Here is a 20,468-nt window from a genome sequence, read left to right as displayed (position 1 = left end):
TAGATGTAAAAAATGCTAGTAGTGTATCTGAGTTTTCGACTTGTTCACATGCCATAGCCTCTTAAGCTCTATTCCATTACCTCCCACACATCACACATGTTTGGTTTGGTTTGGTTTGTTTCATTTTGTAAATTCTTAAACATTGCTTTGTCCAGTTGTTGTAAAAATATATCTTTTCACATCATCATGGGAGACTATTATGATTAACAACAAGTTAGTTCAATCAAATGAACATTTGAAATGTATGCTGTAAGCATCACCGCACACATAATTGGGGAGTCAGCATATTTTGCAAGTGCACTTTATAACAAGGAGCTGACAAACAGAAGTTTATGTAAAGTATTGTAAAAATGTGTGTCTTTGCATGGCATTCACGTCTCATGGAGATTTTATACTTTTGCCATCACAGCACAAACTAATAGCCAAGCCTAATGAACTGGGTTGTGATTAGTTTTGACACACAACATTGAAATACAGTCTAGTTTTTAGATATTTTATTTATCATTCCTCTTGTAAGGTCAGGGGATAATAATACATAGAAAATAGACCAACCTTGTCCTTATTATTTTTACCTTCAGGCTTCAAATTTGCGTTTAATTTTTGGGTGTAAAAAGGTGTTAGTTTTGAAACTGCTCACCCATTACACATAAGCCCGTCATATTATTTATTCCTTAAAAGAGACAGTTTTTACTGGAATGCAATATTATATTCATACAGGTCTTACAGTCTTATGAATAGAGTGCATGTTACTGAAAATCACAGAGACAGGTGCTGACATGTTCTCCATCACTGAATGCCGTTATCGAGTCTACCTTTCTTACATTAATGAACATGAAAAAAAAAAAAAAAAACAACTATTTAAGTTTCTTGAAAGAAATATCAAGTGCCATTGTTGGAAATTGCAGTTTCTCCTCTTTCTCTGACTTCCAACCAAAAGGACGGTGAAGACGGACAAGGGGTTAGTGAGATTCCGATGTGCAGCAGCTCCAATCACACTCACGCACACACATTCCTCACACTCCCTCAGATTGGCCTCTCACCGAGGAGTAATGAGAGGTGTGATGTGTGAGGGAGGAGTGGGTGAGAGCAGGACACAAGGTCTGAGGGAGAGTGAGAGTTGAAGAGAGAGAAAGAGGGAGATGCAGAGGTAGTTGAGGGGGCTGTTTTGGAAAGGCAAGCGATCACAGTAAAAGCTTTTTTTTTTCCCTTTGTTTTTTGGCTCTTCTCTCCAGACCGATGTATGAGTGCAACTCTGAAATTATGTAAGTCAGGCACGATTCAACCCAACCAAAACAAACCCTCATTACAGACAAAAAGCTTCTCAACAAGGTCTATTTCTGTAGTGTTGATGGTATTGATGTCAAGAAAAACAAAAGATTTGAATAGATACCACGTTCAGCTCATTTTATAAATGTGCATCATACACATCAGATAATTGCAGTGCCGCATAATTCTGTCAAAATAAAATGTAATCAAAATGACTAGAGTTGATTTTAACAAAAGCAGACAAAACTCTTAGATTATACAAAAGCATAAGATGTCACATAACTATTCTAAGAAAAGTATGAAATAAATCTCCAGCTCCACAAATGTCAACACATTACAAGTGGAACTTAGGAAAATATGGTATGTGAAGTGTAGCTTATATAGCTCCTCTGCCAGCACACTTTTTGTTTTTTTTTTTTGCTTTCTCAGTATTTTTTGTGAAAACAGGCAGCCTAAATGCTCTATAATAGTATTACAAACCACCAAATGGTTCAAGCCATGTTCAGTCCAGCTGTGATAGAGGAGGCATAGAAGGAAAGGGAGCGAGGGAGTATGGGAGCGATTGAGCAATAGACAGTGGGGTGGTAGAGGACATATTAGTGCTCAGCACCAGCCGACACAGCACACTGTACAGAGCCCACCGCAGGCTTTTTCTGTCATTAGACACACTCATACTCACTCATATAAAGAGAGAGACACCATTAGCATATTCTCTTAAGTGTGTAATTAGGCTGTCCCTAAGCAGGTTTTAAACTATTGTACAGATATCTGCACACCACACACACTTATCTGGAGCAGACCACAAATGCCACCCAGTGCATTCTAGCCTTTTATCTTTCTGTTTCAATTAGAATATTTGACACCGTTTGGAATGAAATTGTTTGTTTTTAATTAAATTAGGTTTCTTCAAAGGTGAACTGTTTTCATTTTTCTGCAACATTTAAAGGTTAATTGTTGTTCTTCCTTTTGGCGGGTCAAGACTGAGTGTAATTGAAGTGAAGCCATGCAGGTGGAGGTCCAGCTAACAATGTCAGGGTGTAATGGGCCACAGCAGGTAGGGCCAGAGTTAGAGCTCTCATTGCGTAGCAGCACTAAATGTCATGCAGTCTTAATGTTCTATACCACAGCATAGCCCTCTGTAGACCCGTAACCTGCACGTCTAGCCTTTTATTTGTCTATTCACAGGTTCTACTTTTTTACTAAACAAACTATTTGCACAGATACTCGTTGATTATATATGAACTTACGAAACAAGGCTCGAAAATTAAGAAAACAAACCCATCCGTCTGTGGTTTTTATCCTTTCCACTTGCTGTTGCTTTGTTTACTCCATCCTATGTTATGGGATTTGTACTGTGCTTGCTACATAGATAGAAGGCCATATACTCTGTGGAAGTGCCATTTGGGCAGCGTTCTACAGGCAGTACCTGGGATGGCATTGAAACACTTTACCAAACGGCATCATTCAGTCAGTCAGTCAGTCTCTGTGCTAATATTAGAATAGTCCCTTCTGGCTCCATGTGCCAATCAGCTATCTGCTTCTCAGGAGGGATTCTCTCTGCTCTCCCTTTCACGCTTCCTGTCTTCTTTTTCTCCCAGTGCCTACTCTCAATGCTAGCCCCAAGGATAGAGTAGTGGAGTTGGCTTGCTTATTAATCACCACTCATCTTTTACCAATCCCAGAAGTCCCTTCAGCTACCTTCACTTCATGCAGATGTGCAAATATGGATGAGGTAGTGTCACTCAGGCAATATGCATTCATTTATCCACAAAAAAAAAAAAAAAACATTTTACTACAGTATATCCCCTTTTTGTTACTTAGTCCAACTACTTTATTTTGATGTGAAATCTCAGAATAATAAATAAAGTGGTTCAGAAAATAAATGAATGAATAATAGTAAACACAATTATTAATATCACTGTGTATTTGTTTTCAGAGGACTAACGTTTTATATAAACTTAAAAATGTTGGCATTGCTTTTAAGTTTACTCAAATCAAACGATTGCCTTTCCACAAACTGTCCATAACAGTCAGCAGGAATTTTGGTCCTCTCCTCCTGCAGAACTCTTTCATCTGATTCAGAACTGGGAGCCTCCATTCAAGAATTGGCTTTTTCGGTGTAGCCTATAAATGCTCTCTAGAATTATGCTCAGTGCTTTGTGATGGCCACTTGTTGGACTTAAGCCATGTTCTTACTCATGTGGTGACACTCAAAGAAGTGTTGATTCTTATCGTCTGCGATCAAATGATCAAATTGTTCCTCTCTGCGCCGTATGTCTGTACAGAGCTGGGCAAAAGGGCACTTGTCTACTCTGCTCCTTTCACAAGGAAGATGTTGCTAAAAGACTGGAAACTGACTGAAGTGATCTCCTTGAATGCTTTTAAATCAAAACTCAAAGTGCTAGAGACTAACTCAATGACTTGCACTTGTTTTTCATAGTTTGACTTGTCCTGTAAATGCTGCCTCTTGGCCAGGACTCCCTTAAAAAATAGGTTCTTAATCTCAATGGGATCTTTTTTCCTGGTTAGATAAAGGTTAAAAAAAAACACCAATTACTAGACGCTTCCAGACAAAGACACAATGAACTGTTTTGTATATACACATTTGACCCTTTGAGGACATATTAAAGTAACTAAATGATAAAATTAAACACTCTACCTACTGATGAATGAATAATGAAACTAAAATGGTGAAAATTGCACATATCTCCTGTATATTCCTACACAGGTATTGGTACTTCTAACACACATTCATGTACTGAACAGATACTCTCTGTTGTAGGCCAGTTTTCATACATATGCTGCTGTTGGACTCATCATACTGAGGGAAAAGTCATATTTCTGACTCCACTTCTCTATGTAGAGTCTGCAAACTTAGGACGGGGAATGTTTGTGCTGTATACAAACATCTCTGACTCAAATTAGGAGGATGAATAAGAATTCACTCTTTAGGCGAGACACTTTTGAAAAAAAAAGTGTTATTTGAAAATGAGAAAAGGCCACGCGTTTGCCCAGAGGGGGGTGGAATATTTCTGTGACAGAGAGGAGAGTGCAGCAAGAGTCAGCAGCGCAATCAATTCTGCAGTTGTGAAATTCTGAAAGTTAGAAAATGAAGAATAGACAAATGGGTAATTTAACGCACTTGCATAGATGGGAATAATATTCAAGCTTTATGGACTTCTTTCTTCCTTCTGTTCTTCCTTGTTTCCCTATTCTTAAAAATAAGATAAGATAAAATAAGATAAGATAAGATTTTATTGTTCCGCCATGGGGAAATTGCATAGTTGACAGTAGAGTGCAGAGAATATTTACACTGTGGTTGCACATGCACATGGTGTGATATGGGGGATGGGGTTACTGAGAACTGTTATAAAGTTTGATGGCCGTGGGGAGGAATGACCTGCTGCTGAATTCACATTTGTCAATATTTCCGATGGAGATAATTGTCTTTATCATCAGGATTAGGAACAAGGGATGATCTGCTCCCTCTGCAGAGATGGAGCTAATCTATGAAACCTAACCCTGGTCACCTCACTGGCCCTGGTCACTTCTCGCCTTCTCCATTTTCCAACTGTTCACTTCTCCCTCCAGCTGTTTACATCCAGGCTGTCTTCATCCCTCTCTCATGCATTTTCCAGAGTAAACACTTTGCTCTGTGCCAATCTTCGTCTCTTCTCCCTTTTTCATGTGCCTCTCGCCCCTCCCTCCCTCTGTTTTTGTCTTCATTGCTCTTTCTCCTTATCGCTGTATATCTGTGTCCTCCCTCACTTTTTTCATCCCCCTTCCCATCTCTCTCATACACAACCACTCCCACTCCCCTCCTCCTCCACCACCACCACCACCACCACCCTGTCTGCCAGCTATGTAGGCTACCTCCGTGGAGACCGGGCTGGTGCTGCTTTTTTATTCACACTCACCTAACCTCTTCCCTTTTTCTTTCACTGCATTTCTTCTCTTTTCACCTCCGTTCACTTCTCCTCCTGTTTTTCTGTTTATGTCTCCTGCAACTACCCTCCCCTCCGTCCCTCTCACCACCACCACCACCACCACCACTACAAATCCTCCTCCCTCTCTTTTCAGCATCCCCCCCCCCACACACACACACACTCCGGCTGCCTATGCATTCAGACAGTGTAGTGTGGCTGCCTTTAGAGCTGTTGCAAATCAGGACAGATCTCTCCTACAGATGCTGGAGATCAGGTGGAGGGAGGCTCCCTGCACAACCCATCGCATCACGTATCCACATGCAGCATGCAGCCACAGATGTGCCCTGCCTGTCTAATAGGATCCCAGCCTCTCACTCTGCACACATTCAATCACAGTTATACATTTGTGCACAAATGTTTGCCTTTTTTCCACAGGTGGGTGCAGATCGCTTGCCCACGGCTGTCTATTGACTGGGGATCAGCCTTCTCCAAACCCTTGCTGTCTCCCTATGAGGTAAATAAACAACTTGTAGTCTCCCAGCAAGATCACGTGTGTCACTCACAGTCAATAGACAAACCTCTAACAGTGCCCTGCTGATGCCTGAAGCATTAAAGTATTTAAGATGAGGAATATTTTAAAATTCTAACTATGAGAAGATGTTTGGAAAAAGTAGAGGATTTGTACAGAAGTCATTAGGCCTACATGTTCTCCTACTCTTCCACCTTTCCTCCCTTTCTCCCAACACACACACACAATAGTATCAACAGCTGACTACCCCCCCCTACTGGCTACATGACCACACTGTTCCCCTCCCTGCAGCTGCCTTGATTCTCTAAAGGGAGGGAGATAGATCGGACAGCAACCCATAAAGATCCATTTCAAAGCAAGTGTTTGTTTGTGTGCTGCTGCAGCTGCTGTAGCGAGCCTGCGAAAAAATAACAGGCTTTGCTTTGTGATGTCTTTGGCAGTTATGTGCTATTATGTGATGTCGTTCGGTTGCACTTGATGTTAACTATTAATTCACTCAATGATTTTGCTCAAAGATGTGCTGCTGATTTGAAGCCGTGTGAAATGGCTGCAAGGGGAATTGCTGTCTTGAATATTGGATAGAGTTTCGAAATGGTTGCTGTTTTCCATCTGTCTGCAGATACTTGTGCGCTGCTTGAGTTGCACATATATCTCAGAATGAGACCATTTAGAGTAATGACACCTTTAAAAAACAAAAAACAAGTGATGATTCTTTTCACTTGACTTTGACTGTGGTCTATAATGTGCATGCATAGTCTGAAATTTCCCTTCGCTGTAATGAGGGAAGCTGCAATCTGTTTTGTTAAGCCTTTTGTATTGAAGCTCCCTCCGCGTTGCCCGGTAGCTATTTGGAAACAATGTCTGTGCATTTAAATAATTTGCAGCTGCACTTGTGTCTATATGTGTGGTTGTGATAAGTCTTAATTCAGTGCCATCTCATACCTCTGAGTGTTATACGTCTCAGTGCACAGTGCTTTTCACTGTGGCATTTAGAATAAAGATGAAGAGCTACAAGAAGGGAGGGTGCAGTGAGCAAGTAGAAGGGTTGGGGGGGGGCAGCATTTATTTTCAGTGCGTCTCATGTTATATTTATAGTCAATAAGACACACTTGGCTCTCCTGTCAGAGCAGGGATTAGCAAGAGAAGCTAGCATCCACAAAGAGGGAGTTGGTGTGAGAGGGGAAGGGAGGAGAGCAAAAAGCTAGAGAAATGACGGGGCAAAGAATAAGGACAGCAAATGGGGCTCTACTAGACAAATGTTTCAAAAAACAAGACACAAACGACAAAAATAAAACATTTACCCCATTATCAAGCTTTTTTAAGAAGAAACCTTCATAGTTTTTATTAGAACTCATATGGAGGTAGAAAGTTACCCTTCCTTACCTGTGTTACTTTTTAGATATATGCGAAAATATAATATATGCCAGTTTGCTGCTTTTACAGGATATTAACCCTTTCATGCATAGTGGTCACTATAGTGGACAGCTATTCTACAGCTGTTCTTTTGCATATTCTTGGATTTTGTTGTTGTAGTTTCATATCAGCCAACACATTGGACGCTTATGCATCATCCCATACAATGCATTCAGTAATAGTAGTAGTACTAGTAGTAGTAGTTTATTTGGCCATTAATTACTTTAAATAACAAACAAAAACAACATATCCGTTGTTCCATATGCGTACAATGTGACCGAAAGGGTTTAGGCTGAAGTTAAGACTTATTTTGCCAAACATTACTGTAACTTTGCTGTTCTTGATAAACCTAATCTAACATGTTTGAGTGTAAATCAATTCCTTGTTATTGTTATTAAGCTGTAATTAACAACAAAAAGTTGTTTTTGTTTTTTTTTTTTTGCATATTATCTCCATGAAGTGAGTAATGGCTAATATTAGGGTATGTGAAAATCTGAGAAAACATCAGATTAGCAGCATGACAATGTTTTTATTTCATAGTTTTTGCACAGAATATCAGTAAGTACATGTTTTTTTGCTTCAAAAATTAAACTCATGGTGTCCAGCTTAGTGGACATTTTTACACCTCTATAAAAAAAAAAAAAATTCAATCACATTGTTTTTTTAATGCCTAAAGAGAAATAAAATCATTCAGGAAAAAAAATCTTTATTAAGGTTCTCATAATTCATGCATGAAAGGGTTAACATTATTGCATCGTTTGTAGCACAATTCCTTGAGTAAAGCATGAAGAAAAGAAAACAAACGACAAAAATAAAACATTTATCCCATTATCAAACTTTTTTAAGAAGAAACCTTCATAGTTTTTGTTAGAACTCATATGGAGGTAGAAAGTTACCCTTCCTTACCTGTGTTACTTTTTATATATATATATATATATATATATATATATATATATATATATATATATATATAAAAGTATAATATATGAAAGTATAATATATGCCAGTTTGCTGCTTTTACAGGATATTAACATTATTGCATCATTTGTTGCACAAAACCTTGGGTAAAGCATGAAGAAAAGAAGGGGAAAATAAACTTTGTAAGGTCTATGTGAAAATCCACATTTCTGTCTCTTCTGCTTTGTTCTTCTTCCTCTACTTATTAATGTTCATATGAGGGTATGAAAAATGAGTTCAAGGGGCTGTTGTATTCCTCAATCTGTGCAATAGTGAAGAATTATGTGACACAAGAAAAATTTAAATACTTATTTCGTATCTTCTAAGAATTATTCTCCATTTCTATTCTATTCTCTTTTACAATGAGATGATAGTTTTTGAGCTCTAGTCATTATACACACACACATACACACACACACACACACACCAGAGTCTGAAAATATACACCTTCCTTCTGTAGTTCTCTCTTCTCAGTCCAAATGAAGAGACTAATGATCATCATGACACTATTCCATGCTGTTATGGAAGAGTGAGGACACTTTAATACATCCACTATACAGAGCAGAGCTGTAGAAGTGCATCCAGGTTGCATCTGTTGGAATCTATTCAGCGACCAGTAATTACAGCTGTGAATCATGTACTCAGCCTCCCTTTCTGTCTTAAACTACCTGTGATGAGATGAAAATCTGCATCACAGAGTAGATTTTCTGCAACCTGAAAATACAGGGAATGAGTAGATGCAGAACTCTCATGTCCTCTCAGACCACTTGAATTACAATAAGCTGGAAGGTAAGTATGGAGTGTTTGCTCATTGATGCTAGAAAAAAAAAAACCCATTAAGGAATGCATCTTTAATGTAGCTTCAATTACGTTTGGGTGGTTTTGATTTAAAGAACAACCACCAAAAAAAAAAAAAAAAACATCTCGAGAATATACTTAGATCACCCCATCTGCCTGCAGTAATGGAAAAACTATAGTCATGACCTCAAATCAGATCTACATTCAGTTCACCAACCTGGATGTAATGGGCCCACTGCAACCAGGCGTGGCTGATTCAGGTTTCTTAGAGCAAAGCACATTGATTTGATTGGCAGATGGAAGGCAATGAAAATAAGTGCACCCTGTGAAATAAGGGGAGCAATGCTACTGCCACTATCACTAAGTTCTACATATCAGCTTTCACTAGAATATATTCACATCTAACTGTAATCACCAGTTTGACAGTTCTTCTCACTGTTAAGGTTTATAACTACACTTATCTTACACAGCTCTGTTACTCATACACCTTATATTAACATGTCAATCTGTATATGGTGTGTAAATGTTAGGATTTGGTTTGCAGGTACTTTTAAAGATGAATGGGTTCAGTAGTTGAATAACATAAATAATGAATAAATATGATTTGTTCTTTCATTCAACATGTTTACTTATTCATCTGTTCAATTTATTTCAGTCATTCAACTACGCTTTGTTTCCTTCACAATCAATATTCACAGGCATCTCTCTTCCATATGGAGTAGTCTGCTCTTATGTCACAGCACTGTCATGCCATTGCTGTTGCTCTCCTCTTAACAGCTGTTGTGTCATGCAGTGCAGCTGCATAAGGATAACATGTCATCTCCGCCTGTTATCCAAGCTTATGACACCAGACTTGTTTGTGTAGTCAGTCTTTTGTGTCTCCTCATCACTCTGGGTTTTTTGCAGATGTTTTGCCAGAGAAGTTGCCTCTACTGTTCTCATCAACAGAAAATAAACAGCAGAATCCCTCTTACCACTGAGCTGGTATTGCACTTCAAGCTCCACTGGCTGCTTTGTTGTTGTTGGTTTTTTGTTTTTTTGTTTTTGTCTTTTTTTTTTTTTTTTGGACATGATTGGTGATTATCTGCCTCACTGTCTATCCATCAGGCAGCTGTGGCTTTACAGGACGCTAGTTGGAAAGAAGTCTACCCCATGGACTTTTATTCCAATCAGAGCCTGGGGCCGTGGACGCCAAACCACCCTGACAACCAGCCAGTGCGGCCTGCACGTCGACAGACCCAGGTGAGCAGGAGCAGGAGATAAAAGAATGAATGACAGAGGGAACAGAAGGAAGGGGAAAGCTTGTAAAGAGTGAACCTCACTGTGTGCTAGACGGCTTTAATCAGAGCTCATACTGCTGTTATCATACTGACACCCAGTGGCACAATCACAACAGGACATGTATTTGAGTATGTTTTTAAATCATGTGGTTTTGACCTTGACCTTGATGTGCATCACATTTTTTCCTATTTATTCCAAAAATGTTGTAAAAAAAAACAAAAAAAAAAAAAACCTTTAGATATTTAATTAATTACTGCTGGATTAATGCAGCCTATAGTGGCCATACTGACCTGCATTAACTCTAACCTGTCTGAATTAGGCATTGTCACCAGTCCAAGTGTTAATTCTATCCCTCTGCCTACAGAAACAAGGCTCGGAGCCAACCTCAGCCAAGCAATGTATGCAGTCCAAGTGCACCCCCTGTGGCTGTCAAGGAGAATGACACCTCCATAACCAGGGCTCCCTTTAACTTGCGTCGTGACATTTCCTACACCACGACCAACAGCTAGAAGGAGGTCAGACCAAAAGAAAACGGATATTTGTCCAGACAGATTCTCAGCAAGCAGAGCTAAAAACCAGAGGATCCCTCAGTCACTGCTGACATGGATCAGCAACTATTAATAATCCCAGTTTTACAGTACATCCAAATTCATTGGTCTTGTTCACATTTTGTGCGTGTATCCCAAGATCAAAACACATGGACTGCTGAGAATCGCTTGTGTATTCAAGCTCATGAATGTTCATGTGAATCCAATTCCCATGAAGGAGGCTGCTTGCTGTGATCAGAAAGGAATTCTTCCTGCACAGTGAAATGTGTGGGCCTCTCTGAAGCGCAGATACAGCATTTGTAATTGTCAGAGAGAGAAGATGACCTTGAGCATGTTGTATGGAGTATAGGTGTCTGCTGATGTGGGTGGCTGTGGTCAAATGCAAGTTTCCCATCACGCAATGTTTCACAGACAGTCACGTATAATATTTAATGCACTTTATGACACAGAAAGTACATCATGTTCACAAGACTCTTCTTAAGACAGTAAAACTGCAATCAACCTTGTATATCTTTTTCACATTTCTCATCCAATTGTGAAATAAAAAATGGAAATATGAAACCTTGTCATCTTGTTTTGAGTGTTTTTCATAAACACACAAAAAAAGCTGCAATGCTGAAGCGAGGAGTCTGTTTTTAAGACTGAGGGATATGAGTTCCTAGATGCATGCAGTGGTAGTCACGACTGCTCTCCATCCTCATTATTTATTGATGGTGGAGTCTGTCAATAAATAAATAAATAAATAAACATTCTATTGCTGTTTGGCTCCTGCAACAGAAATTTAAAACTAGCTGACAGTAGCTGATCATGGCCACAGATAATCCAGGGAACTTGTAAAACCACAGATTGTAGTATATTGTCTCAGGTATGAAGTTATTTGTGTACAACTACCAGGCTTAACCAGTCAAATCCCGTCTACTCGTCATTGTATCTCCTTGGCAACAAGGGCCAGAGAGATACAGCTTGTCTCGCCAGATGTCCATCTTCTCATGATGTGTCTCACGTGTCCCACTAGTGGCTGTTATTTTGAGGAGCTCAGTACTTGCAACAGTACTAGTGTGTGATACATATTGGTCAAAAGTAAATTATTGGCCAACAGAGCGTTCTCTTTTTTCCTCATCTGATGTTTGATTTATTTTTTGGCGCAGTGTATCAATGATGAGGGAGAAAGCTTTAATAAATCCTCTTCTTGTTGCCTCTGCAGTATGCTGCCTTTAATATCTCAGCTTAAATATTTGTTCTGCTTAAAATATGTAAATCTAAAACTGAAATATTAATTATGCGGTAAACATGCAGAAGAGGAAAGTTGAAAAAACTCAAAACTGGCAAGACTTGACCTTTGTGTGGAGAAGTGTTAGAAGTTTACACTTTACAGATGTACAAATGGAACAGTCTGTTACAAATATATTATCAGTTTATTGCCAATGTCATACTCATAGTGAGTGTGTGTTGAGGATTCCCAGTCACTTACAGGTGCTTGGTTGTCTTGTGCAGGTCCCCATAAACTGTTAAAAATAAAGGTTAAAAGTTATTTTAAAGTTATAGTTGAGCATTTACTGGCTTGGATAAGTCTCCGGGAAATCAAAGTAAATATGATATCCCCTAAGAGCATGGAAATCCAATATGTGTGTGTCTAAGAGTTTAGGGATGACAGAAAAACAAAAAGAGAGAAGGGGAATAAGACTGAAAAAGTAACAGATCTGGAGCAGAGGGAGAAAAATGGCAAACAGTCTTCAACGGATAGGGCTGTTCATGGGGATCAGATATGGTCACAGATGAGGTTCCACAAATGGAATATGGTAATTAGAGCAAATTAATATACAAACCTGTAATAGCTATAACAATTAAGTCGATTAGATTCGGAGATTTAGAAAAACATGCTACACAGAATAAGAAGAGATGCATCCTCCTATAATCAATAAGTGAACTTCTAAATAGATTAATGGAACTATTTCTAAGCATATTGTGGTTAGTTGATTTGGCTCACAAATACACACTACAGAGGGGATAGATTTAAAACTTAATGAGGCTCAGCTTCACAGATGTGTTTTATATCTGCCAGCTGCACAGACGGTTATGTGAGTCATGTAAACCCCACTCAGTCTGGTTCATTTTTTTCAGGTTCATTACCAGTAATAGCAATTAACCACTAGATGGCGATGTTTGCATAGTTTATTTGTAGACTAGTGGGGCATTGAAGTTGCACAGATTTCACTGTGAGAATGCTTTCTTGGCATGCTCAGACATAAACTGTGTTGGCTTGGCAGAGTGTGAGTATACTCGCTCTACTTCTGTGGCCTTTTTGTGCAATTGTTTACAGATGTGGGGGAGAAATTGACTCTCCCTCCTCCTTGACATCCCACCTCTTCCCATTTTTCCTGCTCTAAATGAGTTCGCCTTCACACTTCCTCCACCAGTAGTACCCAAGATCCTGTCCTGGGGGCGCAGTAGGAATTTGTTATAGGATGAAGAGGCTGTGCTTAACACAACAGGTGCTAAAGTCACACACTTTTACAGTGATGCTGATATAACCTGAACACACTGTCAGGCAGCTGCCATTGGTGTTCAACATTTGTATATAATGTGTTACAGTAATAACAGTGACCATCTGTTTATTGATCCTCAGTAACCTACCAACATCAAATATCCAAAGGAAGTGATTCAAACAACACCTTTTCACTATATTGGCTTTAATGAGTTAAAGTTCTGTGCTTTGTCTAGGACCTGCAGGTGGAAAACATGTCAGTATAATGTGCGTAATGTATTTAGCTGTTTATTCTGTTGACCACGGAAAGGCTGAGTCACTCCAGTCCTTTTCTGTGTCTCATCGTCACGATCCTGTCTACTCAACACCTCCCTGTACACTACCCAACTTTACATTTTCCACCCTCTAGTGCATTAGCATAAGCTTTCATCAGATTCCCATATATTCCTTAATTTTAACATGATTATCTTAACCAGACTAGAAGTCAGACAAGGATATCAAAACACAGAAGTTTTGAAACACATTTCATGACCCTCGACACTACAGCTGAAGTAGATGAGGGGGAGGTTTATTTTGCAAGTTTGTTTTGCGTTTCCTCTTTCATAAGTGTAGCTTTGAGGCTCAGTGTGTCTTCACAAAGCCACATGTGACTGGGGCTGTGCTGGGGAAGGAGTGGCAGTAGATGACATGTATAAAAGATCCCAAAATGAGTCAACAGAAGTCTATTTCTACATCTGCTTCTCTGTCTGTATTCTTCTGTTTCTCTTTCATTGTTGCTTCAGCAATTCCCCTGGATTACATTAGAGCTAAAAAGAAATGTCAACAAAAAGGACTGATTTGGTTTAACTCGCCTGTTTTTACATCTGTCAAGACACTGTGTAGGTGGGTGAAAAACTTGAGAAAAAAAAAAATGTTCAGCTGCACAGGAATGCTGTTTGAAGGATTGTGTTATTGCAGTAATAATGCATGCTGATGTGATGGTGCATGTGTAATTTGCTATTTCAGTTTCAGGGCCTGGAATGATCTACAGTACATCTTGTCAGTGAATAAGCTGTTTTTGCCTGATTTGGAAATATTCTAAGGAGGGGTCCTTACCGGTTGATGACAGCTTGTCTTATTTACTTTAGGTGATGCTCCGCGCCAAAAAAGGATGTTCTGGAGGAAAAGGCTTTAACAGAAACAGGTTGTAGAATGTATTGTGTCCTGCTGTAACACCCCCCACCCCCCAAAAAAAAGAAAAAAAAAAAAAGTTAACAGGTCCCTTATGGAGACAAGTTTAACTTTTAGCAAACAGTATGTTGGTTAAATATTAAACTCCTTTAAATCTAACTGTTTTGGATCCAGTTTGGTTAAGCAGAATGCTAATAAATTGCTATGTATTTAACAACCCCTTGATCTGGATCCCTGTGGAAATTTAAACAATAAATGATTATGTCTAGAGGCTGCTGACTCCGTGTGTGTGTGGGAGAGAAGAAGCATGGGCGGCCAAACAGCAATGTGAAGGAAGGTTGCTAGAAGGTTGAATAAGGATTTTCAGTGGGAAAAAAAAAAATAAGTGGTGTAAAGAGATGACTAATTCTGCGTGGGAGCTCAGCCTGTCCCTGATCATCCGGCCAACAGCCACCCCAGCACAGGGCTGTCACAAAGTCACCTTCCTCCTCAGCCCACTCCGTCCTACCATGAATTGTCATCATTTTCCGTTCATTCTGTGTTCTACGTTTGCATCTTATTTATTTTTGTCCTTTTTTTTTGTTTGTTTGTTTTTTTTGAAGGTCTAGTGGGATGTGCTTAACTGGAAAACCTGTGCGTTACGACCGGAAACCTTTTGTGTCTTAATACAGTTGAAGGGCTGAAATAGGCTGTCAAAGATACAAATACAGATTTCGTTATTCTTATTATGCTCAGTGGTTTAAAGAAAGTGAATATGAATTATGTTTTTTTTTTTATAATCAGTGAATATACAGTGATTTAAAAGTGCATTCTGGGTGATGACATTCTCCCAAATCCTCTCTGTTTGCTTTTATGGCTCAGATACTACAACTACTTTTGTTGATTTCTGAGTTTATGGCATCCTTAATTTTTACTAAATATTTTTCCTTTTATATACAATATTATTTCGAGACAACCTGGTTAAAAGTAGACTACTTACCATCGTGGGCCATCTGTACCTGTCCCCCTGAGTGTTCTTTATCGAAGGCTGCTTTCGGTAATTCTTATATCATGCTGTTGTTATTCTCTCTCATTTGTGCCCGTTAATTTGCTAACACTTGTCCTTCTGTGTCATCATCATTCTTTTCTTAATTCTGTCTAAATAAAATCTATGAAAAAAACGAGGCACTGTTGAAATTATAAGTTATTTAATGTTATTTATAACTTGCAGTGGTGTCAGTTTCATTGTCAGTATCTGAACAGTAAGAGTTTATCTGCTGTTTATCAAGAGTTCAGCATGTAGACTCTTACAGTGGAGCATCTATTGACAAAACCTTTGCCCAGAGGATAGTGGATAGTGACACCATACCATCAGTTCTTGTATTCCTGTAGGTCCATGGTGGTCAGTACCCATCCTGCTCAAGATTCCTGGATCTTAACTCAAGCCTTGCTAACTGTCAGATTTCTGGTACGTAGCTGACACTGAGTTTTCATTTCACTTTTGAAGAAACTTACTGTTATTGACAAAGATCTCAAGACGTGCGTATGCTCAATTGCTTTATTGAGAATATATGATGTTTTACAATGCATAGTAAATATTCAGGCTTGTACATGTTTGGAAAAAGACATTAAATCAGGTATAATTAAAAATATAGAAAAAAATAAAAATCAAAACTGCAAAGAGATTAGAATATATTATGCTCAAGAGATTGGTATTCAATAAATACTAGGATTTACAAAGGCTTTAGATTGTTTTCTGAGCTGACAAGAGTGGATTAGTTATCAGGAGTGGTAAAGTAGCACCGGCCTGATACTGGTTTCCAGAAAAAAATTAAACCTCTCAAAACCACTGTTTTTCATGTTACCTGGTTGTATTCCTTTGTCTCAAATAAACAACGTACAGTATGTGCAGACGTTTTCAAACCATCCTCAAGTAGTCACACTCTGGAAAACATTTGCATGTACAGATTTCTCCTGTGTTGAATAACAGTTAAACATGTACAGTTAATGTATGCATCACGCTTCGTTGTATAGTTCACGTTTTACTCGATATGCATTGCACATTCTGCAAATTGTACAACCAGGGTTTAGCTTGATTTTGTCTTTTGTGAAGCCACTGAATATTGTAAAAGACTCACCACTTTTACTTCTACACATTACAAACATATTTTAATTATAAAAGCTACAGTACCCCAATATTTGGACATCCCCTATTGCTTTTTTTTTTTTTTTTTTTTTTTTTTTTTGAGTTTTGTTTTACACAGTTTTTCCCCTCCACACCAAGGTTCTTTTTCCTCTGTGTTCTTTTGCACCAATCTGGTTCAGCTGTGTGTTTTGCCCCCTAGCGACCATGGCTGTAGACTGTTACCGGTGGTGCTGTTGCTACAGTAACAATCTAATGCCACGGTCACCATAGAGACAGCAAGAGAAATATGATTGGCTGTGTTAACCACTGACGTCCTCACTGGTTTGATGAAGTTGATGATGCAGCCTTCAATAGTGCTGGGCTCCAAAAGGAAACTTCATACAGTAAAGCAGCATCTTCCCACTCTTACACTCACAAAGGGTTATTTTTAACAGGGTAGAGAGTTGCCAGACGTCAGTAGCCATGACTGTAGACTGTTACTGTACTTTGGGGGAGTTTTAGCAGTAAGCAGTCTAGAGCCAAGGTATTGATGCACTGACTTGTAGAAAAGAGGTGCAGACTGTAGAGTAAGTAAGTATACATGCAAGGAACAAGCAGAGAGGAGGGAGGGAAGTACAGATAATAAAGAAAAAAGGAAACTGTCCTATGTTTGACAATTAAATGTCATCTACTGCTGCATTATGTAAACAAATCAAGGTGTGAAGTGCTGAATACATAGAGCTCTTAAGTGCTGTTTTCATTTACCTGGTATTTTACAATAGAACACTGCAGCACTCAATCAGATTGTACATGACAAAAGGTTCACATTAAAACCTCTCCTACCACAGACCTAAAGCATTGTTGCTAGACTGGCAGTTACACAGCTCACTTTGTTGTGATTGTAGTATTGATTTCCTTGCTGATTATCTCTGAGTCAGCTACAGGATATGGACGGACGGTGGCAGAGGCTGGATTGGTGGCTTATGTAAGCTTAACTGAGTAACTCTACCACTGACGTGAGCATTCAGGAAATTTGAGTCCACTTAAGCTCTCATCTGTTGTTTATACTGGCTCTTTGAATCTGTGTAAAATGCTTGACAGGGCTGATTTATGCGTTTTATGTAACCATATGGCAGGAAAGGATATCAAGTGGGATCTTGGAAACACTGTAAAAAGGGGGAAAAAAAATAACTACCACACTGTCTTGTCTAGTGTCATGTATTTGACATGAGATATGATATTACCAGCTTCTACAATAAATTAGTACATAAGGTATTGTCCCGTGTAAGCATAGCACTGATGAATGAATGAAAACATGTCATATACTTTAGACTTGAGCTCATTTGTTTGTGCCTCTGTCCATGGTCCTGAACATCGCTCCCTGACCGACAAACACCGCTGGCCGAGTTTCCGCTGCTGCCTGCGCCGTAAATATCTCTAGAGATGCGCCTCTCTATTTGTGAGGGACCTACACATGTTGGATAGAGGTCAGAGAGTTTAAAATATCCCTGCTGTGTAACTGTGGCGCTGCTCACAGACGTACACAGAGGACAAACAAAAATATCTACAAGTTCATCCTCACAAAATCCAATCCAGATGTGTGAGGCAGTTTTTCTTATTACTTTTCTAAAGTAATATCCATCCTGTGGACACAGCTGAAACAGGTTTAGTATGAAACACTGCGTCTTAACACTTTGTCACGATGATATTTAAATGCATGTCCACGCAGGTCAGCAGCACACAGACCGTGTTCAGCACCACGGACAGCGGCACGCAGCTTCCATGAGCTGCCGGTGTTCTCAGTTTATTCAGAAAACCTTGAAAACAGATGGATGTCTTTCGGATCCTGTTCTTGCAGTCGGACGTTAAAGCTAAGAGCAGTAGGAGAACGTATTGAACCGTGCTTATTGTAATTCTGGTCCTAGCCCCCTCCAGGAGTTACCTTGGGGAGTTTTCTTCAGTCCCCCAGGCCTTCCCACCCCCTCACCTCTCGCATTTCAGCTAGTATAGAGACACATCGCAATGCAGGTTGTAGACATATATAGGAGAGTCGCACTGTATCTTTAAAGCTCTCTGATGGGTGATTGGGAGTCGTCTGCATGTGCGCAGGAATGACGCAAAATTGACTTCATCTCAAGAACGCGTCACGATGTCATTTCAACATGAAAAAATGTGAAAGAAAAAATCCCTGGCGAGTTATAGAGAGGATCTCTGACTGCAAAAACTATGAATAATAGGTCCTGTCGTTTAAATCGGGTCTCCTATACTGCGGGGATGCATGATTCTTTACTCTATCTGAAGTGGTTTAGTGTAAACCCAAGATGGAGCATACCACTATGATCCTGCTTATGTGAAGAAACAATAAAATGACCCATTAGGAAACGTCCCCAAGATGAAGGTGGGGGGAAAAAAAGAGGAGCGTGTCGTGATTCTCTCACTATCTGCGGGGATGCAGACTGGTTAACATGCAGTCAGCGTAGCCTACACCCCACAAGACATTCTCTCCCTTTTTCACAGTTGTCACTGCCCATGTGCGCCAAAGTGACTCACACTGCAGTAACTTCCAGCCTCTGTAATCTACCGTAGCTTCACTAAATGACACGCAGAGGAAATTTCTATCAGAGGTAAAGAGTGAGCTTACACTGATTTTACAAGCTCATCATTGTCGTTATTTATTACAGCACTTGGATCACGGGAAGTATTGTAAAAAAAAATATATATATATGTATATATATATATTCTATTTGTTGGAAATGGAAACAATAAAAATGAAACTTACCTCCGGGTCCACACCGGTCCAACGGAGCCTGCTTCAGTTTAATACTAAAAACTGTAAAGAAAGCACAGTTTTACCGTTTTCCAACTCGTTATGTTACAACTTGAAGGCGGCAAAATTGTTCATCTATTAGAGTCACAGCCTGTCTAACCTCAATATTAGATCAGAGCTTGATTTTCAGATAAAGCATCTCCTGTGTTTTTTTCTTTTAAAATCGCGCGTCTCGCTCTCGCACCTCGATATCTCATGAAATTCAGCGGGCTGTCCCGGCGATCTGCTCTTATAGACATCCCGTAGTACTAGTAATGGAGTTGGGAGGGGACACTCATTCATTCAGAAGCATCACCTACATGGACGATGTACGTGGACTCTTACGTCATCGAGGAAATTTGGTCAACAGGAGGACGCTGAGGGTTTCGTGAGGGGAGGAAGGAAGAGGGGAGGGGAGGGGGGGAGGAGAAGGAAGCCTGACAGGGGGTTTGAGGAAGTGTGTAGGGAGGACGGGGACGATATTTGGCTTTTTTTTTTTTTTTTTTTTTTTTTCTTTTATTTGGTACAGTATTACTCTCTCATCCTTCCTCCTGCTTATATTTCAAGCATGTTTCAGTCCCTCCCAGGAAATGTATTTTGAGGTGTTAAAAGCCCTTGTGCCAAAGTGAAAGTGAGCAGGACTTTTCTTAGTAGGAAGGACAAAAAAGTTAAGTGAAAAATTAGTCACTTCCTGTGTCTGGCTGAATAAAAAAAAAAAAAAAAGCATCTACTTGACCTTTATGTATAAACTCTTGTCATCTTGTAACTCAGACATTAATCAGTGAGCTCTTCTCTCAATCAGGGAATAATTACTAGAATTAAACTCTTGTTTTTCTTGGATCATCCCAGGGAGGCATGGAGCTGTGTTACCCATCCTCTTTACACATTTGCCCCCATTATTTAACCCATACACACCCAGTGCTACTTCCCAAATTGTTTTTTCTCCATATTTAACTTTTCTTAAGTGATTTATCACCTTTTGTTGTAATATTATCTCCTTTACTTTGCTTTTTTCAGTGAAAATCATCTATTTTTAAATATTTAATTTACTGTTCATGTAGATGTTCATAAAACCTCAAAGTAAAATTGAGTGATATAACAAAAACAGAGCAAACTGAAGAAAATGTAACTTTTTTGTCAAATCTATCTTTAACTGAACATAAATCCAGTGTCTCCATCAAACTT

The 20,468-nt window shown here is 39.3% G+C and overlaps 1 protein-coding gene across 1 annotated transcript in view; it reads left to right on the top strand.

Moving 5' to 3' along the window:
• dph1 (diphthamide biosynthesis 1) overlaps nt 1-11,283 on the top strand; it is an 84,932-nt gene extending 73,649 nt beyond the window's left edge. The window contains exons 10-12 of the mRNA XM_030152784.1: nt 5,628-5,706; nt 9,997-10,131; nt 10,535-11,283. Coding sequence (XP_030008644.1) covers nt 5,628-5,706; nt 9,997-10,131; nt 10,535-10,612 — 292 coding nt within the window. The 3' untranslated portion in view covers nt 10,613-11,283. The remainder of the gene's footprint in view (nt 1-5,627; nt 5,707-9,996; nt 10,132-10,534) is intronic.
• Nucleotides 11,284-20,468: the final 9,185 nt, after the last annotated feature.

The sequence above is a fragment of the Sphaeramia orbicularis genome, chromosome 13, assembly GCF_902148855.1.
Source record: "Sphaeramia orbicularis chromosome 13, fSphaOr1.1, whole genome shotgun sequence".
Taxonomy (NCBI): Eukaryota; Metazoa; Chordata; class Actinopteri; order Kurtiformes; family Apogonidae; genus Sphaeramia; species Sphaeramia orbicularis.
Note: the sequence above shows the minus strand (reverse complement) of the source record. Positions and strands in the feature narration are given on the sequence as shown.